The sequence below is a fragment of the Thermobia domestica genome, chromosome 6 (genome assembly GCF_964235325.1).
Source record: "Thermobia domestica chromosome 6, izTheDome1.hap1.1, whole genome shotgun sequence".
NCBI classification, from domain to species: Eukaryota; Metazoa; Arthropoda; class Insecta; order Zygentoma; family Lepismatidae; genus Thermobia; species Thermobia domestica.
The window spans coordinates 157,214,147-157,234,247 of NC_137459.1; the positions used below are offsets into that span (position 1 = coordinate 157,214,147).

The 20,101-nt window shown below is 37.4% G+C and overlaps 1 protein-coding gene across 1 annotated transcript in view; it reads right to left on the reverse strand.

The window, feature by feature from the left end:
* Positions 1–20,101, reverse strand: part of su(r) (dihydropyrimidine dehydrogenase su(r)) — a 293,614-nt gene that overhangs the window by 13,715 nt on the left and 259,798 nt on the right. The window contains exon 17 of the mRNA XM_081762277.1: positions 16,559–16,789. Within this exon, the coding sequence (XP_081618403.1) occupies positions 16,559–16,789 (231 nt within the window). The remainder of the gene's footprint in view (positions 1–16,558; positions 16,790–20,101) is intronic.

Here is a 20,101-nt window from a genome sequence, read left to right on the forward strand (position 1 = left end):
GGACTATCACGAAAACACATGTAAGTTGCACATGTCCAAAGCCAAGGAAACTAACCTCGAAATTTGATATCCAAGTTGTATATTATTATATTTCACTGTCGAATATCAAATTTCACTGTTAGTTTTCTTGGTTTGTAGATATGTGAGTTATTTCTTGTCCATAATACGACTAATAATGCTAAAAGACTCACAAATCAAATTTAGTTCGTACCTTTAGCATTTCTTACAATCAACGTACAATTGTAGTTCTTAGTCTTTCGAAAATTATGAGCCTTATAGACTCCTTCTTTCTTACAAATATTAGTATCAATAATACAACCTACAAAAAATTACCTTAACGGTAACCCACCGACAAACTGTAAGCAACCCCTGTAAAATGAAATGAAGTATTTCATTTTAACGAACCACGATTATGCTCTTTAGGCTAAGGGAGACAATGATTAAGGCAAGTGAATGTTGATGGAAGATATGATGGTATGAGAATGTGGAAGGAAATTGAAGTATCCCAAGAAAACCCACACACGATACGATGGTGTCCACCACAAAATTTCTTGGCTGAGGATCGAACCAGAGGCCCCACGTACCAGAGGCAAGTGTTTACCACTGAGTCACCTTGTTTTTCCCCAATCCCTAAGAGATGCGGGCATCCAGTTAAGAATAACTGACATAGAAAAACGTACTTACCATTTTCGCATAAAGGAAACCCCACGAATCCCACATTCTGACCGATTGTACTTCTTGTATGTTGGTTTATCACACACATTATTTAGTATATCGATACATCTGTCAGAATCATAGTGTTTCCTCCAAAGTAGGGGGAGGGTGACTTAGTGATAGAGCGCTTACTTCTGGTGTGGGATGGACCTCGTTCGATCCCAGACTATAAAATTTGTAGTGGATACCATCGTACCCGTGAGATTTCTCGGAATTATCCTGTTTTCTCCCACATTCTCATTTCACAAATTATTTCCCAAAAATTAGCTTCCATCTATTACCTCTCTTTATTATTGGATCGGATTTCAGTTTAGCATTTCTTCGGTAGCAAAACTACATGAGATATGGAGCTACGGATTAACGTGAGATACGAACTGCTTGCGCTCCCGCCGCGAATCGGAGCCGGGTCTCCTATGCGAAAGTCGCAGACGCTACCCCATAGCCATGCGTGATCTCTCTATCTTCATTAGCCTATAAGGCATAACATTTAAACTTTATGGACTTCAAATAATTTCAGTTCCTCCTCGATAGCCAATTCTATACTGAGACAAAGTAGATCAATCAAATGTGTCCATCTTAGCTTTTTTATAATCTTAATGATGTTCTTGTAACTTTGACCGTGTTCTAAGATTCCTGTTAGTTGAAATATCGTATTTAATTGTAGTTAACTTGCCTCGGTCAACGTTTCATAAAATATCCCCATAATTCTTCAATTTATTTGAGGTGACCTTTGTGCTGCCTCTGTACCATATTGGGTTGTGCAACAATGGAAGCCATGGCTAAAAATAATATACATTTCCTTTCCCCCGACTTCGATCCGACATTTTGTTCCCGAGTTACGGCTGTTTTGGGCATTTTTCCGTCTGGTTTTTGGCTGGTCATAGCGCCGAAAGAAAGCATTGTGCACCCAGGTTGTCTTATCATGGTGTCAGGAATGAGCTCTCAAACGTTGTAAGTGTTGTTTTGAAACACCCTCTATATTTCTATCCTATTTCTGATTAGCTTCTCTTTGCCAATCAATTTCCAGTATTCCCAAAACAAACCAAAAGTGAACTAAATTCACTAAATCGCCTTCCCCCTATGCTTTCTTCTTGTATAGTACTTATTATATATTTATATTGTAATTGACAGAGATTGCCAATATTGATTGAAATATCTGGTTAAAATTCTATTAGAGGAATTCCTTCTTCAGTACAGAAATTCCCTCCTTGCATCCTACCGCCATTTTAGGCGAGATGGGATTAAGTAAGATAGGAATTCCCATCTCCCCTAAAATGGTAGACATTCTTATTTTGGAGATATAAGTTGCTGATAAATCGTTAGGCGAGGTGGGATTAGGCTAGATTGGATGGAATCATCTGAAAAGGTAGGGGTACGGTAGGTAGCGGCATGACGTCACGCCGTCCCCCATGCCTATCTTTGCCCATTGTAATTGCTTGGTGGGAGGACGCCGTACACAGTTTTTTGGAAATGGGGATAGCGTCCCCCGCGTTCCCACGCACTTTAACCCCTGCTGCTAAGTATTAATTGCTGTGAGGACTAACGAAAAATATTATGTGATAATAATAATAATAATAATAATAATAATAATAATAATAATAATAATAATAATAATAATAATAATAATAATAATAAAGTATCTGAATGATACAGATATTTTTCAACTTTTATTATAATTGCTGTGGGTTCCCATGAATCTGGTTATATTGTTTTCGTAAGGAATAAAGAGGCTTCAAACAACAATATGATTTGTATAAAAGAAAAAAAGCCTTATCAGTTTGCTTTACAAAGAACTAAGCACTGACAAGTGATCTTTTGTCTGTTTTTTTAAACACAATGTTACGAGGCACAGAAGCCACCACGCTTGCGGTGTGCTTGCTTTTTGCCTCAGGCAGATTCAGTACTAAAATTAAGACTTTGCCTCAGGCAGACAGTACTAAAATTCTGTCAATTTATGTGTAGCTATCAATCAACCACACAGGTTCTTTGGAACGCTGACTTTTACAAGAAAGGTTTTGTCCATCGGATAGAAAGCGAACGAAGCCCATCGTACGTTGTAATCCCTTCCCCTCTTTTACACACTGTGTGAAATTTAACTTGTATACTGTAGTAAGTTACAAAAAATGACATTATTGAATAAGATTACCATTGTTACAATATATTCAAGATGGAAAAACATTCTTTTAACTGTCGTCGTACTTAGTTGTCTGCACTGAAATTCCCATAATGTGCTTTCTTCTTTTCTAATATGAGCTCCGAGCTTTTTCGTGGCTAAGAGGTTAGCGTACGTGCTTTTGCGTGAGAGACCCGAGTTCGATTCCGGTGAGAGCTCATGTAGTTTGGGTTTCTCAATTAATCAGTAGGTCCCGTCTTATATAGCCTCGCTGCTGAAAGGGACGACAAAATCAACTCAACTCATATTGAGCACCATGGGAGATATAACTCCGAGGTGAATTTTGTCCCTGGAAAAACCTCCCAAAATCATCAACGGTACGAAATATGTCTGCAATGCTACATGTCCATCATTTCCAACTCTATGCTCTGTGACCTAATTTGCTTTTCATGTTTTCAGTAAACTAGACAGACAAAAGGAAGAATAGAGGCTTTCTTCCAGAAAATTATGTTCGAGGGTGGGGGGTCACACAGGCTCGTATCCACGGGGAGTCTAGGGGGCCGGGCTCACCCAAATTGTTTACATTAGAATGATTTATGACCATTAAAGTAGTCAGCCATTAGTATTTTTTTTTGTTTTAGGATGATACCAGATTCGACTCCTGGTGTAAGCTCAACTTTCAGTCCTGTGTCATTTGCAGGTCTCGTCTCATACAGATTCGTTGAAAAACCTCTAAACATGTGCTATGACTAGTATGCGAACTAAAGTTTTTTTTAGCAAAAGAGAGAGAAATTTCTTGCTTTAGACTCTGCCCTGTAATCCAGTTTTTCTGGAGACGAGATAGTATGGTTGGGAACGACCTATCAGATTCAAGTTCCGAACGCACATTAAAAACACCTTCCTTTATAACCTTGGTGTTGTATAAGGACGAAAAACAAAAATATACTGATAGCTCCAGTAATAGATATTATAGCAAAGAGATTTAAAAAATAGGTGGTTTTGAAGTAGAGAAAGGACAGTACCTGAGCTTTATTAGTATTACTAGCATATATTACCCGCTTTGCTAAATTAAAATGAAAATTTAAAAGCACAACTCCGTATTTCATGTGTTTAGTACCCATGAAATATGCTGTTTTCGTTTTTAATGGCATCGATTTAAACAGCATCGGAAAATATCATTGATCATCTCGGCGACCCCAAAAATCATGGATTCGACACCAAAAATGGTCATTTTCGGTCATTTATATATATATTTCCTCCTCCCCTATGTTGCGGGCCATGGCAACGAAAGTGTCACTGTTCATCTCAGCGACTCCCCACAGATGTGGATTCAGCACTAATTAACGGTCATTTTCCATTACCTTTAAATATCTCTTCCTCCCTTTCCCCCAGGTTGTGGGGTTGAATTTGAATTTAAACATGATCGAAAGTACCACTGTTCATCCAAGCAAACCAGAAAACTATAAATTTGACACTGATAGTGGCCATTATCGATCATTTTATATATCACTTTCTCCCCTTCCCGCAAGTGGCGGAGGTGATTTTGCATTTAAACCGGATCGAAAATGTCACAGTTCATCAGAATGATCCCGAAAACTATGGATTAGGCACTAATATTGGTCATTTTCGATTATTATTATTATATATAGCTCCCCCTCAGCCGTGCTGCGGCACACGAAATCAGAATTTTCACTGTTAATATCAGCTACTCCTAAAACTATTGATTCGACACTAATATTACTCAGTTTCGATCATTTTTAAACGTTTATCCCCCTCTCCTCCATTGTACCCTCCCCCTTCCCAACTATTAGGGCTGAACTTGTATTGAAACAGCATCAGAAGTGTCACTGTTTGTCTCATCATGCCCGAAAACTATGGATTCAACATTAATATCGGTTATTTTTGATCATTTTAAAATTTCTCTCCCTCTCGCCCTCCCCTACGTTGCTTCGTCAAAGTGAATAGCCTAAAGTAATCCCTACCCCCTAAGCTCATGTATATTGAAAATTTGATTTAGATCGGTCGGGTGGTTCAAGAGTGATGAAGTCACAGAGCCAGACATTTTTATTTTTATTTTTATTTTTTACATATATCTGCTTCTCCCTCCCCTACGTTGGCTTGTCAAAGTGAAACGATAAAAAAAACACCCAAGGCACGAACCTTATATTTGTTGAAAATTAGATGGAGATTGGTTGGGTGGTTCAAAAGTTATTAGGTTTTATTAGTTTCTATTTATACTTCCCCCTCCCCTCCCCCCTAGGATGTACCGTTAAAGTGAAATTACAAAAATGTTTCCAGATCCAAACCTCATATATCTTGAAAATTTGATTGCGATCTGTCGGATATTCAAGATATAGTTCAAGAGTTATTAAGTTACAAAAATAGTGGCTTTCAGTCTTATATAAATTGATTTTTATATATCTCTCCTCCTTCTCCGCCCCCACGTTGCTTCGTCAAATTTAAATAACACGATGCCAGACCTGAGCCTCGTCTATGTTGAAAATTTGATCAAGATCGGTCGAGTGGTTAGGGAATTATTAAATTTTATTTATTTTTACACCCCACCTAAGTTCTACCATCAAAGTGAATAGACTAAATCAGCCCAGCCGTAGAACTCATCCATGTTTCAAATTTGATTAAGATCAGTGGGGCGGTTCGGGAGATTTAGAGTCACAAACATAGTGTTTCTCAATTATATATATATATATATTAGTAGTGTCGAATCTAGATTTTTCCTATGGAGGCAACGTAAAATTTTACGGCACATTACACCAGCCCCCCCTTCCAACGGAACGGCGAATGCATCGTTTTTACCACTAGCAATCCTCTACATTGAGACTTTTCCCAAATAGGCAGTACTGGCTTCGATAGAAGCAAAAAAAAGTTTGAAGGGCCGGGTCGGGACAGTGAAGAGAAGAGTGGCAGTGTTGGGCAAATTTCAATTGAATTGACAATTAACAATAAATCTGTAAATTTAATTGTTAATTGCAATTGACAACGGAAGTAAGTAATGGTTAATTGTTAATTGCAGTTGGCCATTATTAAAGGAGAATCAATTGCAATTAATCAATCGATTGAAAGTAATTGCAGTGGAAAGTAATTGCAATTGAATTCAGTCATTCAATTTCAATTGAAATTAATTAGCAATTAATTCAATTGCAATTTTTGATTTCCACAGCAATTACTTTCAATTGATTGATCAATTGCAATTGATTTTCACTGATTAATTTTCAACACTGTAGTTCAGAGAGAGTGTGGGGCAATGAAAACTTTAGCCACGACCAACTGACCCACCACCCATCGTGACCATGACCCACCGTGACCCACTCTGTCCCACCACCCACCATGAACCACTGTCACACACTGTGACCCAAGACACACCGAAACCCATTGTCATCAACTCTGACCCATGAATCATGCCCTCTTCTCTACTGACTAAAGAGTTTAAACTTGTAATAAAACAAGGCTATGAAATTATCACTCATTGGATTTTTAATTTCTACGATCAATCACTCAAGCACCGCTCTATTACAACAACGGTGGATCTGACCTTTCTAATATAAATAAAATAGAGTTTGCTTGAGTGTCTGTCTCGCTATCATTGTGCGGCCCGTGGACCAGACGAGTGGACGAAAGTTTTCCAAATTTGGCCGCGGGTAGCTTGGTCTAGGCCACAGATCAAGACGAAAAGTTTTTTTTTTCAACCGGGACCGGCCTGAGAACAAGACAAGTTGGTCGAGAGTTACCAAATTTTGGACACGGATACCTTGGTTCAGGTCCCAGACCAAGGCGAAGCGTTTTTGACTAAATTCGAACCAGGGGGGTCTCAGGAGGGCGTTAACCGAGACATGTAAAAGTAGTAGAAAATGACCGATATTAGTGTCGATTTCATAGTTTTCGCGGTCGCTGAGATCAATGGTGATACTTTCATTAGCGATGATTTTCTAATTCAGCCACCATTGTATGCGGCCGGGAGTCACCGGGGTGGAGAATTGCGAGACATGTAAAAATAATGGAAAATGACCGATATTAGTCTCAAATCATTAGTTTCCACTGTCGCTGAGATGAATGGTGATACTCACACAGGCGTTTACTTCCAAATACTGCCCCCATCGGCTGCTGGCCAAGGCGTGTTTTTTTTTTCAAAATTGGAACCAGAGGATCATAGGGGCTTTTATCGGAATATGTAAAAGTAGTAGATAATGGAAGATTTTAGTGTCACATTCATAGTTTTCGCGGTATCGGCTGGAGGCCGGAGGCGATTTTTTCACAATTCGAACCAAGGGGGTCTCAGGGGGGCGTTTACCGGGACATGTAAAAGTAGTAGAAAATGACCAATATTTGTGTCTAATCCATATTTATCGGGATTGCTCAGATGTATAGTGACAACCCCGATAGTGTTTACGTTCAATTTCAGCCCCATCGGCCTTCCCAATGAAAATACATGTATATATATTATTTTGTTTTCCATGTAGTTAACATTAATGTCATAGTAGATTAAATGATAAAATTCGAATTAGTAATTCTGTTTTACATTGCTCCATACATACACTGAAGCAAATCCCGGGGGGATGAAGGGGACATGTTACCTCCAATCTTGGAACTGGGGAGACTGTCCTCCCCAATAATCCGATTTGAAATGTGTTTTTTGGGAGAGAAATTTGATTATTTGTGTCCGATCGCTAGAAAGGAAAGTGAGATGAAATTAATATCCACTCAGAATAAGCCTCAAATCTGCCCGACTCCCAATGTTGAAGACAATTTTGCTCTCCTGATCCTCTACAGCATTGTTTCTCGGCTACAGAAATATTTTGAATATCGCTATATATGTATATATATAATATGGGAACGATCTTACCCGTCCCCCCCCCTTAATGTTGAAGACAGATTTGCGCTGTTGCATACATACCTGTCGTTTCTCGTTTCTTTTTGTCCATGAACTCAAAATCCTGGACAAGGCTTGCATAAATTTCTCGCAATGCTTTTTGCTTTTCAATTCTGTCCTTGAAAGAGTCTGTTATCTTATCCCATATGCAAAGTCTACATTCCACAAGTTCAATAACGGTTAAAATATCGAATGGAAAAATTCCTGCCATCTCTAAAAATCTAAGGAAAACTAGAAAGGTAAGAATGCAATAATACACAACCTTTTCATCCAGTCACTGTAGCTAAACTGCAGAACTCTATCAAGGGGTCGATCCCGGTACAAAGGGGAGAGGGAAAACTTGGATACATAGCTTTGGTCTTTGTTTTCAATTGCCATTCTACATATTATTTTTTAAAATGGGAGATTTGGGATAGTTTTGGAAGTGAGAGAAAAAATCTGTAACAAGTGAAGCATGAAGTCACATCCCTATTGTTGAGATCACAATCAAGAAAATGCCAAGTGAGTAACTTGTCCTTGGAGCTTGGGAAAGAGTGTTTGATTGTATTGGTTTCATTTCAAAATAATAATTCTACTTTGAATTGTCAAAAAATATTGTATTCAATCATTGCTTATTGAGTGGAACCAGGAAAAGTGATCTGCACACAATTCTAATGAAAATAAAAGGAAGTAATAATAATCAGGATTTTTTCCATATGCTTATGTTCACAGTGTATCAAAATTTGAAAATTACGCTTAAATTAATTTCCAGAATGTATTGAAATTTAAATGCATTAATAGATTAAAAATATACCATCAAAGAGTATGTGTGTGTGTGAGAGAGAGAGAGAGACAGAGGGAGAAAGAGCAAAAATTAAAAATTAGTGGAAAATAATCAAGAAATTGGTTATCTAAATTCCCTATATTCTATTTGGTAATAGCTATTTAGAAGGAAACCAGTACTCTTCAAACTTCCCACATTTTATACTTATTTAAGAAAGGGAATTAGCCAATCGAAAACAGAGACTGTAAAAAAATAATAAGCTGTTCGGAAGTTGTTTATAGGACAAGATAATAATAATATTATTATACAATTATAATAGAAAAAATGGAAACAACAAAATTCCAAAGACAAGAAACGAAACAAAAATACACAGCGCCTTCTCACTCACTCTCTTCATCTAACCCACTGGCCGGCCGACATTATCGGCCACATGTGCATCCAATCATAAGAAAACATTGCCACCGACAAAATCGGTGTCGGCGATACCGCCGACATTATCGGGGACTTGGCCGACAGCATCTGCGTGTCGGAGGATCGGCCGATAATATCGGTGGCGTGTGTAAGCTACGATTTGAGTACATTGAAGTCGATTTCACCACCGACATTATCGATGCTTCCACCGATATTATCGTTGCCGTGTGCAAACGCACTAAGACTTCTCTTTGATCTGTATGTAAAGTTTTGTCAGTTGATGCAAAAAATAAGTGAGTTTGTTCTACGCTCTACAGTTCGAAACTGATTTTATAAGATAAACACACTTCTCTCACTTGAAAACCACATTTTTTCTGAAACTTTCGTACGTTGTTAGCTGCAATATTCCTGTACAGGTAATTATTCGCGGAGATGTTTACATAGAATCAAGGAAATATTTAGGATCTATGAAGAGAGAGAAAACAGACTTTGCTCTTATTTGCTGTCAATCTGCATTCCATCGGTCTCTTTTTCTCCGCGGACAACCCTAAGTTCACGCACGTGACCTAGCGAGGGCAGAGAGAGAAAGAAATCTACCTGGTTAGATTCCTATCTGCTGTTCTGCACTGTTGCAAAATGAAGCCAATATCTTAAACAGCTTTTAAATGGAAGAAAATTAATTTTTAATTAGCGCGCTATAATATTACCTTAGCAAGAAAAAGTAAAAATGAACATGCAATATTAATACTAATAAACATTGGCCGAATTTTGAACTCTATAAAATAGTTTTTATAAAATTTTGGAAAGAAATATGCTATGTTATTATATATATAACGTTCCCCTCACGTCCCCCCTCAATTTTACCCCTACTATATATGAGAATTAACATTTCGCTTTATACTTATTATGGAAATAACAAAATGGATATTCAGAATAGTTTTGGTTTTCAAACAATTAATGCCAAGAAGCAAGCATATCTCCATGAAATAAGCATATCGTTTTGTTTCTTTCTTTCTTTCTTGACACTTCTATCTATCTATCTATCTATCTAGTCGATCGCCTGAAGGCAAAACATTGCACAACAAACAAGCTGATTCGACACGTGCCAACGACAGAATGAAAGTCTTGATTTTAGTACTGAAGCTACACTCAGGCAAAAAAAAAAAAAGCAAAATGCCCGCAGGCTTCTGTGCCTCGTAACATTGTGTTAAAAAGAAAAACAGACACAAGGTCAGTTGTCAGTTGCTTAGTTCTTCGTAAAACAGCTAATAAGACTTTTATACAAATCGTTGTAGTTTGAAGCCGCTTCATTCCTTATAAAAACACGGAAGCCCACAGGGAGTGCAATAGAAAGTTAAAAAACTATCTTCATCATTCAGATCCTTTATTATCCTACCTACCGTTTCCCTACCTTTTCAGATTCACTTTATCTTTGCTTAGCAGGAAATCGATAGTAGAATTAGTAGGACAGTTATTCTTTATTGATAAAAATCATAATTTGGCAGTATTAAAAACAATATTTCTGTGTCTAGAGGTAGAAGAGAGGGGACCATGGAAGTTACTATTGCCACGTACAAAAATGAAACCTGTATTCAACACTTGACTACGTATAATTCAAGGATTTAAAAAAAAAGCGAAATGCTTACACCTTTTCAAAAGTAAAATTAAAATAATTACTAAGAAATACATTCATTGAAAAACATACGGGTGGCAAGTCCACCGTCTTAAATCCGCTTGAGAGCGTTCGAGTCCAAATTCAAGTAAAGTTAACGCATGGAAGACCCAGGTTCGATTCCCTGTGGGAGTTCATGTGATTCGGAATCGACGTTAACTAGTAGGTTCACGTCTCATATAGCTTCGCTGCTGAAAGGGACGTTAAGCTCAAAATCAACACAAGAAAAGTTAAAACGATGAGAATGTTTTCTACTGTTTTGGCGTATGCAATTCTATGTTAAATAAAACTACATACACTATTTGATAATGGAAGTATCGTTAGAAATACAGTATCCAATAAATCAAACTTTTCGAGGAGGGTTTGTCTGAAGATACATACAAATATTGAAAATATTTTAAAAAGGTGCATAATGCAGAAATACTATTTTATCGCGTATGAACTTGAGCCTTCTAGAACAGCAAGTTCTGACCACATATTAACACCGCAGAACCAGGATATGATCAAGGGATGGTCTAAACCATAGTTTCCAACTTTACCCAGTGTAATTAAAGTAGGGTTGAAACACACTCTATCCACTGTATACCTGAGCGTCATGGGGGGGGGGCTGTAGCCCCTATAAAATTCCCCTTGGATCGCGCCTTTTGAAACCAATTCATATTTCATAACTTCATACACGGCACGATCAAGCACTGAATCTATTGAAATCTTACTACGTAATAATTATCGAGTGTCTACACTTTTTCTGTTAAAGCTCATAATATATTCTATCATAATATAAATTGTCACTCATGTAGTGTGTGCTACTGTAACCTGGGATGCGCACGAGACAAGATTTGTGGCTGTCTCGTCTCGAAAATGTGCTAAAAATCGATGTCTCGACTCGAAAAATGTATATTTCTCTATTGGAAGTGCCGTGTCGACTCGAATTTTGTCAGGAAAACCCTGTCTCGATTCGTCTCGTGCGCATCCCTAAATGTAACTCATGACAAAAATGTTTTGTTTTAAAACAAAATGAAACGGTTGAGGTGGACTCTGCCGAGTAGAAGACATGCAATTTATTAAATCGCCTCGCAACCCACTAGGCCGCACACTTAGGCCGCAACATAATAATTCTTCACCTTTTTCCCATGCTATCTAAAGTATCGGCTAATCTTAAATTCGCATTGCCGATGCGGGTTTTCTAACAAGAATTATTATGTTGTAACTTAATTTGGTTGTAAAATTCTGACTTAATTAGCATTTAAGAACTTTGTAGTGTGCATTAAGATCATGACAAAAATATAGTTAAATCTCAGTTTCAAATTTCATGTCTACCTTGCATCCAAATACTTGTGATGTCATTTCTTTCAATGTTGGTAGGAGCCGGAAGTTCCAATTGATCCCAATTTTTCGCTTTAATCCCCTCTATTTTACATAAAATTTTAAAGAAATATTATTATTAACAAGAAACACTTCTGAAGTGTAACACTCTGATTTTGATAAAATTTGGGAGGTAGATACTACACATGAAATAAACGAATACATGTTTCTTATTCGTAAGTAAGCCGAATTAAACGATTCGACTTACTTACTTATTCGTAAAACCAAGTAAACCGAAGTAAACGAAATTTTACACACATATTGCAGACATAAAATAAGGGAACACGTGTTTCGTATTTTCCTAGAAAAACGGCTAGAAGGGGAACGGACCCCTCTAAAACTTTCATCACGAAATATTGAAAGTGATAGTAACAATATGACAAATATGTGTAAAGGACACAAAGAATTGCAACGAAACTTTGTGTATGAACAATATACCAAAAACAAGGAACACGGGTTTTTTATTTTGTGCTGAAAAACGGTTTCACAGGGCAAAAGCCATCACCCAAAATTTTGAAAGTTAAGGCCCTTAAGCCCAGAGGAAGTGAATCGAAGTGAATGAAATTGTGCACAGATATTGTCGACATAAAATGACGGAATACCTTTTTCTTATTTTCCTGATAAAAAGAAAACCGTTTAGGTGGGACACACACCCCATCCAGAACTTTGATCGTGAAATATCAAAACTGCTAATAACAGAAGTGCTTGAAGGACATGAAGAATTGGAACGACACATTGTATAGGGACAATACGCATAAAATAACCGAATACGGTTTTTCTTTTGTTTTCTGCGGAAATACGGTTTTAGGGGGTGAAAGCCCCAATCCGAAATTTTGAAATTTGAGGCCCAAAATGCAAGAAGAAGTGCACCGAATTGAATGAAATTGTGCGCAGATATTGTGGACGAAAAATGAGATAATTGGGTTTCGTATTTCCCTGGAAAAAGCGGTTGAGTGAGACACGGACCTTCTAAACTGTTCATTACGGAATATCAAAAGTGCAAATAAGCATACGCAAAAGTTCCTAAAGAATATGAAGAATTGCAACGAAACTTCGTAAAGGGACTATTTGCAAAACAATATATGAAACGTGTTTTAATTTTTGCGGAAAAACAGTGTTGGGGCCTAGGTCCCATCCCCCCCCCCAAAAAAAGGAAATATTACCGTAATAGCTCAGAAAGGAGTGGACCCAAGCAAATCAAATTGTGTGTAGACATTATATGTAAAATAAGGGCTCTCGTGTTTCTCAAGTGTTCCTATCCGTTTTGCTTCAAATTTGGCATACCAATAGCAAACTGGAAATAAATCGACACGTGTTTTTCTTTATGCTGAAAAAAACATTTCAAGGGTTAAAGGTGCCTCCTGAAATACTATAAAACACGTTATACTGTTTGTGTTTGCTGTTACTTGATCTGCCAAATTTGAAGAAATCGGATGGAGACACGACACTTGTGAAACACGAGAGGCCATATTTTACATATCCAGTATCTACATACAATTGCTCTCGCTTCGGTCCACTTCTCCCGCGACTCAACGCCTCGGTTCACTCACAATTTTTTTCTTTCAGGAAAATACGAAACACGTATTCCCTCACCTTACCTCTACAATATTAGTGGACATTTCATTCACTTCGGTCCACTTCTTCTTGTCTTTTGGGGTCAAATTCCAAAATTGTAGACGGGGGCTTTTGCCAACCAAAACCGTTTTTAACCAAAATTAAAAAATGTATTCGTTTATTTTTTGCGTATTGCCCATACTCGCAGAGCTCCTCCGTGGCTAAGCGGTTAGCGTACGCGCCTTTGGCGTGGGAGACCCGGGTTCGATTCCCGGCGGGAGCTCATGTGGTTCGGATTCCACGTTAATCAGTAGGTCCACGTCTCATATAGCCTCGCTGCTGAAAGGGACGCTAAACTAAAATCAACTCAACTCAACCCATACACGCAGTTTGATGCAATTCTTCATGTCCGTTACACGCATCTGATATACTGTTACTAGATATTTTGATATTTCGAGATGAAGGGTTTGGAGGGATCCATGCTCCACCTGGTCGTTTTTTCCAGGAAAATAAGGAAACTTATTCCCTAATTTTGTGTCTACAATATCTGTCCATATTTCATTCACTTCAGTTCACTTCTTCTTACCTTTCGCGCGTCAACTTTCAAAATTTTGGTTTTGGGTTCTTTTGCCCCTAAAACCGTCTTTCCGTAAAAAAGAAAAACATATTCTTTATTTTTTGTCCACAGAAAGTTTTGTTGCAAATCTTCATGTCTTTTACACACATCTAACATATTGTTACTAGCATTTTTCATTTTTTGTGATCAAAGCTTTGGAGGGGTCGGTGCCCCACCCAACCGATTTCTAAAGGAAAATACGAAACCCGTATTCACTCACTTTATGTCTACAATATCTGTACACAAATTCACTCCCTTCGGTTCACTTCTTTTTGAATTCGGGAGTCAACATTCAAAATTTTGTTTTGGAGGTTTTGCCCCCCAAAAACCGTTTTCCCGCAGAACATAACAAAACCCGTATTCATTTACTTTCTGCGTATTGTCCATACACAAAGTTATGTTGCAATTCTTTATTTCCTTTACACACATCTGACATACTGTTATTATTACTTTTGATTTTTCGGAATCAAAGGTTTGGAGGGGTCTGTGCACCACCCTACTGTTTTTTCCCAGAAAAGTACGAAACTCGTACCCTCATTTCACGTCTGCAATATCTGTGCACAATTTCATTCATTTCGGCTCACTTCTTCTTGCCTTTCGGACGTCAACTTTCAAAATTTCGGGTGGTGGCTTTTGCCCCTGAAACCTTTTTTCCGCAGAACAAAAAAAAAAAGTATTCATTTTTCTGCGTATTGTTAATACACAAAGTTATGTTGGAATTCTTCAAGTTGTTTGCACACATCTGACATACTGTTGGTAGCACTTTTAATATTTCGTGACCACAGGTCTGGAGGGTCCATGCAGCACCCAACCCTGTTTTCCAGGAAAATAGAAAACCGTATTTCCTCATTTTACGTCTACAATATATGTGTAGAAATTCATTCACTTCGATTCACTTCTTTTTGCCTTTCGGGAGTCAACATTCAAAATTTTGTGTGGGAGCTTTTGGCCCCTAATACCATTTTTCAACAGAACATAAAAGAACCCGTATTGCTTTATTTCTGGCGTATTATCCATACAAAAAGTTTCATTGCAATTCTTCATGTCCCCTATACTCTTTCTACATACTGTTATTAGCATTTTAATTTTTTGTGATCAAAGGTTTGGAGGGGTCCGTGCCCCACACGACTATTTTCTCCAGGAAAATATGAAACCCGTATCCTTATTTTATGTCTACAATATATGTTCACATTTGCACTCACTTCGATTCACTTCTTGGGGCCGCGGTGGCTCAGTGGTAGAGCGTTCACCTCTGGTGCTTGGGGTCCCGGGTTCGATCCCAGCCCCCGCCAAGTGAACTTTGTGGTGGACAAACACCGTGTGCGTGGGTTTTCTCGGGGTTCTCCCGTTTCCTCCCACTTTCTTCATTCCACCATTTCATTCATTACTCATCATCACCGTCTCCTTTGGCATAACCGTGGGACGTAAAACTTAAAGATTTCATTTCATTTTTTTTCGATTCACTTCTGTTTGCCTTTCGAGTTCAACTTTCAAAATTTAGGGTGGGAGCCTTTGCCCCCTAAAACCGTTTTCCCGCAGAACTTAGAAAAACCCGTATTCGTTTACTTTTTGCGTATTGTCCATATATATAGGCCTACTGCGAAATCGATCATACTGAATATTGTGTCATGTATGGAGTCGTTTAAATATTACGTAAGCATTCGAGAGAGGTAGTTCAATTTTTTGTTTACTTTTCCATTTCATACATGTTTTTAAATGGGGCATCTTACTTTTTCGTGACACTTGAACGTCTTCTGTCAAAATAAGGTTTGCAGATTAAAGGGGCGGCAAAACTGCTAGCGTCGGCCCTGTATATATATATATATAAAGAGAAAATCCGTTGACAAATTTATTGATTCCATCACCAACAGATCTCCGAAACTATTAGATGTAGAACCTTGAAGTCTTGTTTAATAGTTTAACCTGGACCTTAGGCTGCAGATAAAGCAATGTTTTGAGAATTCCATATCTAAGAAGGGATGAGGGGCTTATATTTTTGTGGTGTTCACCATACCACAGAAACTATTAGACCGTAGAAACCTGAAATTTTGAAGAAAAGTTCTACTTGCACCTTTGGCTGCAAATAAGGCGAGCTTTTGAGAATTGCATATCATAAGGGGGTATGAGGCTTATTTTTATTTACTTTTTTTTACGTTTGCTGTATCTCAGGAACTATCAATCACAGAATCATAAAATATTTTATTAATATTCTTCTATCCCAAGGCTGTAAATAAGGCAAGATTTTGGTAATTGCATATCCTTAGTGTAATGGGGTCGACTTATATGTTTTTAGATCTTTGTGTTATTCACTTGCATTCAATATCAAAGACGAAGAGAAATGAAGCGCAGGAAGAGATTAAAAATGTGCGTGTTAACAGCTGCATATACACTACTTTAACATAAAAACATAGATATGACAATGAATGCTGTATGGACATACTTTATGAGAAAGAGAAAGAAAGACTTACGTCATCAATTAATGCAACTACTTGTTGTTTGTTATCTAGTCTCTTGTATGCACCAATCATAGGCAATGCACATCCAATGACATTCTTTACCCTAGGAACTTCTTTTGTCGGTTCAAAACAAGGCCTGTTTGGCGTAGGTATGTATTTCTGTCCTAAAATATCATCTTTTTTCTTCAGTTCAGCAATTTTTTCTTCTCTCATCTTCTGGTATTCGCCAAAGTATGGCAACTTCTGTAAAAATACAAAAATATAAATACTGTTAAATATATTTATGTATATACAAAGCAAAACCAGATATTGGAAGGAAATCATTTCATATAGAAATATAATAAAAAACATTAAAAAAAAAACATTGGATACATTGCCACCGATGTCGAGAACTATAGTCAAATACAGAGACAACATATAAATGAGAAGATGCAGATTATGGTAATTTTCCATAGCTTCTCCCATAGCTTTAGATCGGCAGATGAAGATATTGAGATGAAAAGAAATGTTTCAGTTTAACTTCCCACGAGTATGCCCATTAGGCTAAGGGGGACGATGACTAACAAGTAAAGGGTCCAAATGGATGAATCTAGTTGCGGGATGAGAGTTAGTGCGTCTGATAGAGGATGTGAAAATATGTGTATGTGCAAAGTTATAGCGGCTGAGCTCCATAAGAAACGGAGGGGAAGGGGGTCAAAGTTGGTGGGAGAAGGGCTATGCTATTTTATGGAAATACATCAAATAAACTGTTAAATCGTAAAAATAGTGAAGGATAGACAATACAAACGGTGGCAGTTTCACATATTGGCGAAAGAAGACTGGACAGAGTAGATCACGAACCTCCGGCGCCATCTTGAAATCGCCATCTTGAACTCTGTGATATTTTTTAAATGGAAAGGTAGCCATATGACACCTGTGTCAAGATTGTGTTTTGATCAGGAATGCAATGCTACTGTCCATTTCGTCATATCACTAACCGCTAATGAATTATGGCCTGTTTTATCCGTTTGGATACCGTCATAACACATGCTCGAAATGCGACACTCGAGAAAGCCACCTCCCCTAACTTATTTTCCGCTAGAACTTCTTTGCTTTATTCGACTGCAGTAGTTCACTTTTCATCCAGATATCACATGCTATGCTCGTCCCAAGTTGCTATTGCTTATGAAGATGGACAAAGAAAGTTAAATGAAAAATATAGCAAGTGGTGAAAAAATTGTGGTTTACGTACAGCACGTACTAATTGGATTCCAATATACCAGATTTAATTGTGTTATGGTCTATATTAGTATGCCATTTAACAAAAGATTCCACATTGTTTTCGACGGAGAAAAAAAGGCGGAAGAGGTTCTTCCAGACCGGAACACTTCTCTTCGGCACTATATGAAGCAAATTGGAAGTAATGTCGGAAATAATAATAATGTAATAATATACAACTCGGATATCGAATTTCACTGTTATTTTTCTTATATATGTGTATAACTTACATGTGTTTTCGTGATAATCCAAACTTTCGGCATACGCCTACGAGTATCAGTGTCCTAGCTTTTCGTTAATAACTATAAAGCTGAGCCTAAATCTTCCAAATAAGTACAGATAACGATAAATATAGCTCATAATTGACTTTTCGAGAACATGATGGCCCTAATTGATATATCACATGACTATCTTTCCATTTCAAAAAATATCACATATTTCAAAATGGCGGATTTCAAGATGGCGGCGGAGGTTTGTGATCTACTCTGCCAATTCTTCTTTTGCCAATATGTGAAGCTACTACCGTTTGCATTGTCTTTCATTATTTTTACGATTTAACAGTTTATTTGATGTATTTCTATAAAATAGCTCTTCTTCCACCAACTTTGACCCCCTCCGTTTCTTATGGCGCTCAGCCACTATAGCTTTGCACATACACATATTTTCACATCCTCTATTAGGCGCACTAAGTCTCATCCCGCAACTCGATTCATCCATTTGGACCTTTTACTTGTAAGGCAAGTGAATGATGGAAAAATTGATAGAATAAAATGTGGAAGGAAACGGGAGTACTCTGAGAATACCCATGGACACGATGCTGTCCACCAAAAGCGTAGTTGGCTGGGTTCGAACCAGGGATCCCACGCACCAGAGGCAAGCGCTGTCCCACTGAGGCACTGTACTCCCCTAGACAGATAAAGATATTACGTGTTTTACTTATTTGTTAATTTATATATCTATTGATATTCCTGATATTTTATGATACGCAATTCAGTATATTGTAAAACGAAACGAAGCTGCTAACACAGGTGATATTGACGTATAGTTTCTAGATAATTTCTAGAAAGCATAATAGTTACTTTTAGACGTCCAAGGATGCTCTGGGAAGGTTACTTTATTGTGATAAATCACCGCATTTAATGAGATTCAGTTGTCCATCTGTCTCTTTTATTGATTTCAGTTGTATTTAAGATGAGAAGATACATAAAATGAATGGAAGAAGAAATTTTTTATTGTTGTTGATTTATGTGTACAGAAAGAAATGGACACAAGAAACGTGTCATTGCTGGATGAATTTAATTGCCTTTAGTGTAGGGAATAACAATAGAAAGAATTGTTTACTAACATTTGGAAAAGAACGGCTAAGTTATAACCTGACCAGCAAACGAGTGCGGGCGGCCGGTTTTGGAACTAAAATACAAACAACAGTGTTTCTAACCGGATTACTTGTAATTAATCTATCACAGTTGTTTTTGCCCTGTTCATAATAAACCACTTCACGCATATGTTCAAGTTAAGACAAACACAACTTCAAAAGTTATGGAAGTTATTTTCAGAACATTTTAAGGGACTGATAATCTAACCGCCTCCGAAGGAGATTTGGATCCGCCCCTAATTAAGATGGTAGATAAAGATAACTTTCTCTGATCTCTAACCTGTCATTATTTAGCATGGTTTGGTAATTTAAAAATCCAGTATTTCTACCATATTTTGAAAAATTTATTTAAAAGAGCTAAACCCAATGTTACATTGGGGGCGGTAGAGGAGCGATTAAAATTTAAAGTGGGGAGCCTGACAATTGATTTCTTATAGCTCCAGTGAAATTCAGAAAAAAAAATGAATTTCATATTTAAAAAGAAATACAAAATACATTTTCATGGTAACTCTTACATTCATTATGTTATTATAAAGTTAATGGTACTTTTGAAATTGATTAGAGTGAATAGATATGTATTTAAGTAACAAAACCACTTGCGTAAGTTTTTCAAAATATGAAGTTAGAAGAACGAAGAACGAAGTTTGTCTTCCACTGCCATCTCATTGCTCAAAGATACCGGCGATGAAAGAGTTGGCCGGAAATCATGCGTCCGCTTCTTACATCAAATCATGAAGAAGATGAGTGCCAATGTTAAGTACGTAAGTTCAGGTTTTTTTTTTTTTTTTTTTTTAAGAATCCCAACCTCTTGGAACTATACCTAGCACATTTTAGTACTTACACTTGAAATAAAAATACAGCTGTTTAAAGACGATTGATTGCCTTTGTCTTTGAATTTCATATGTGCACACAGGATTTGTTAA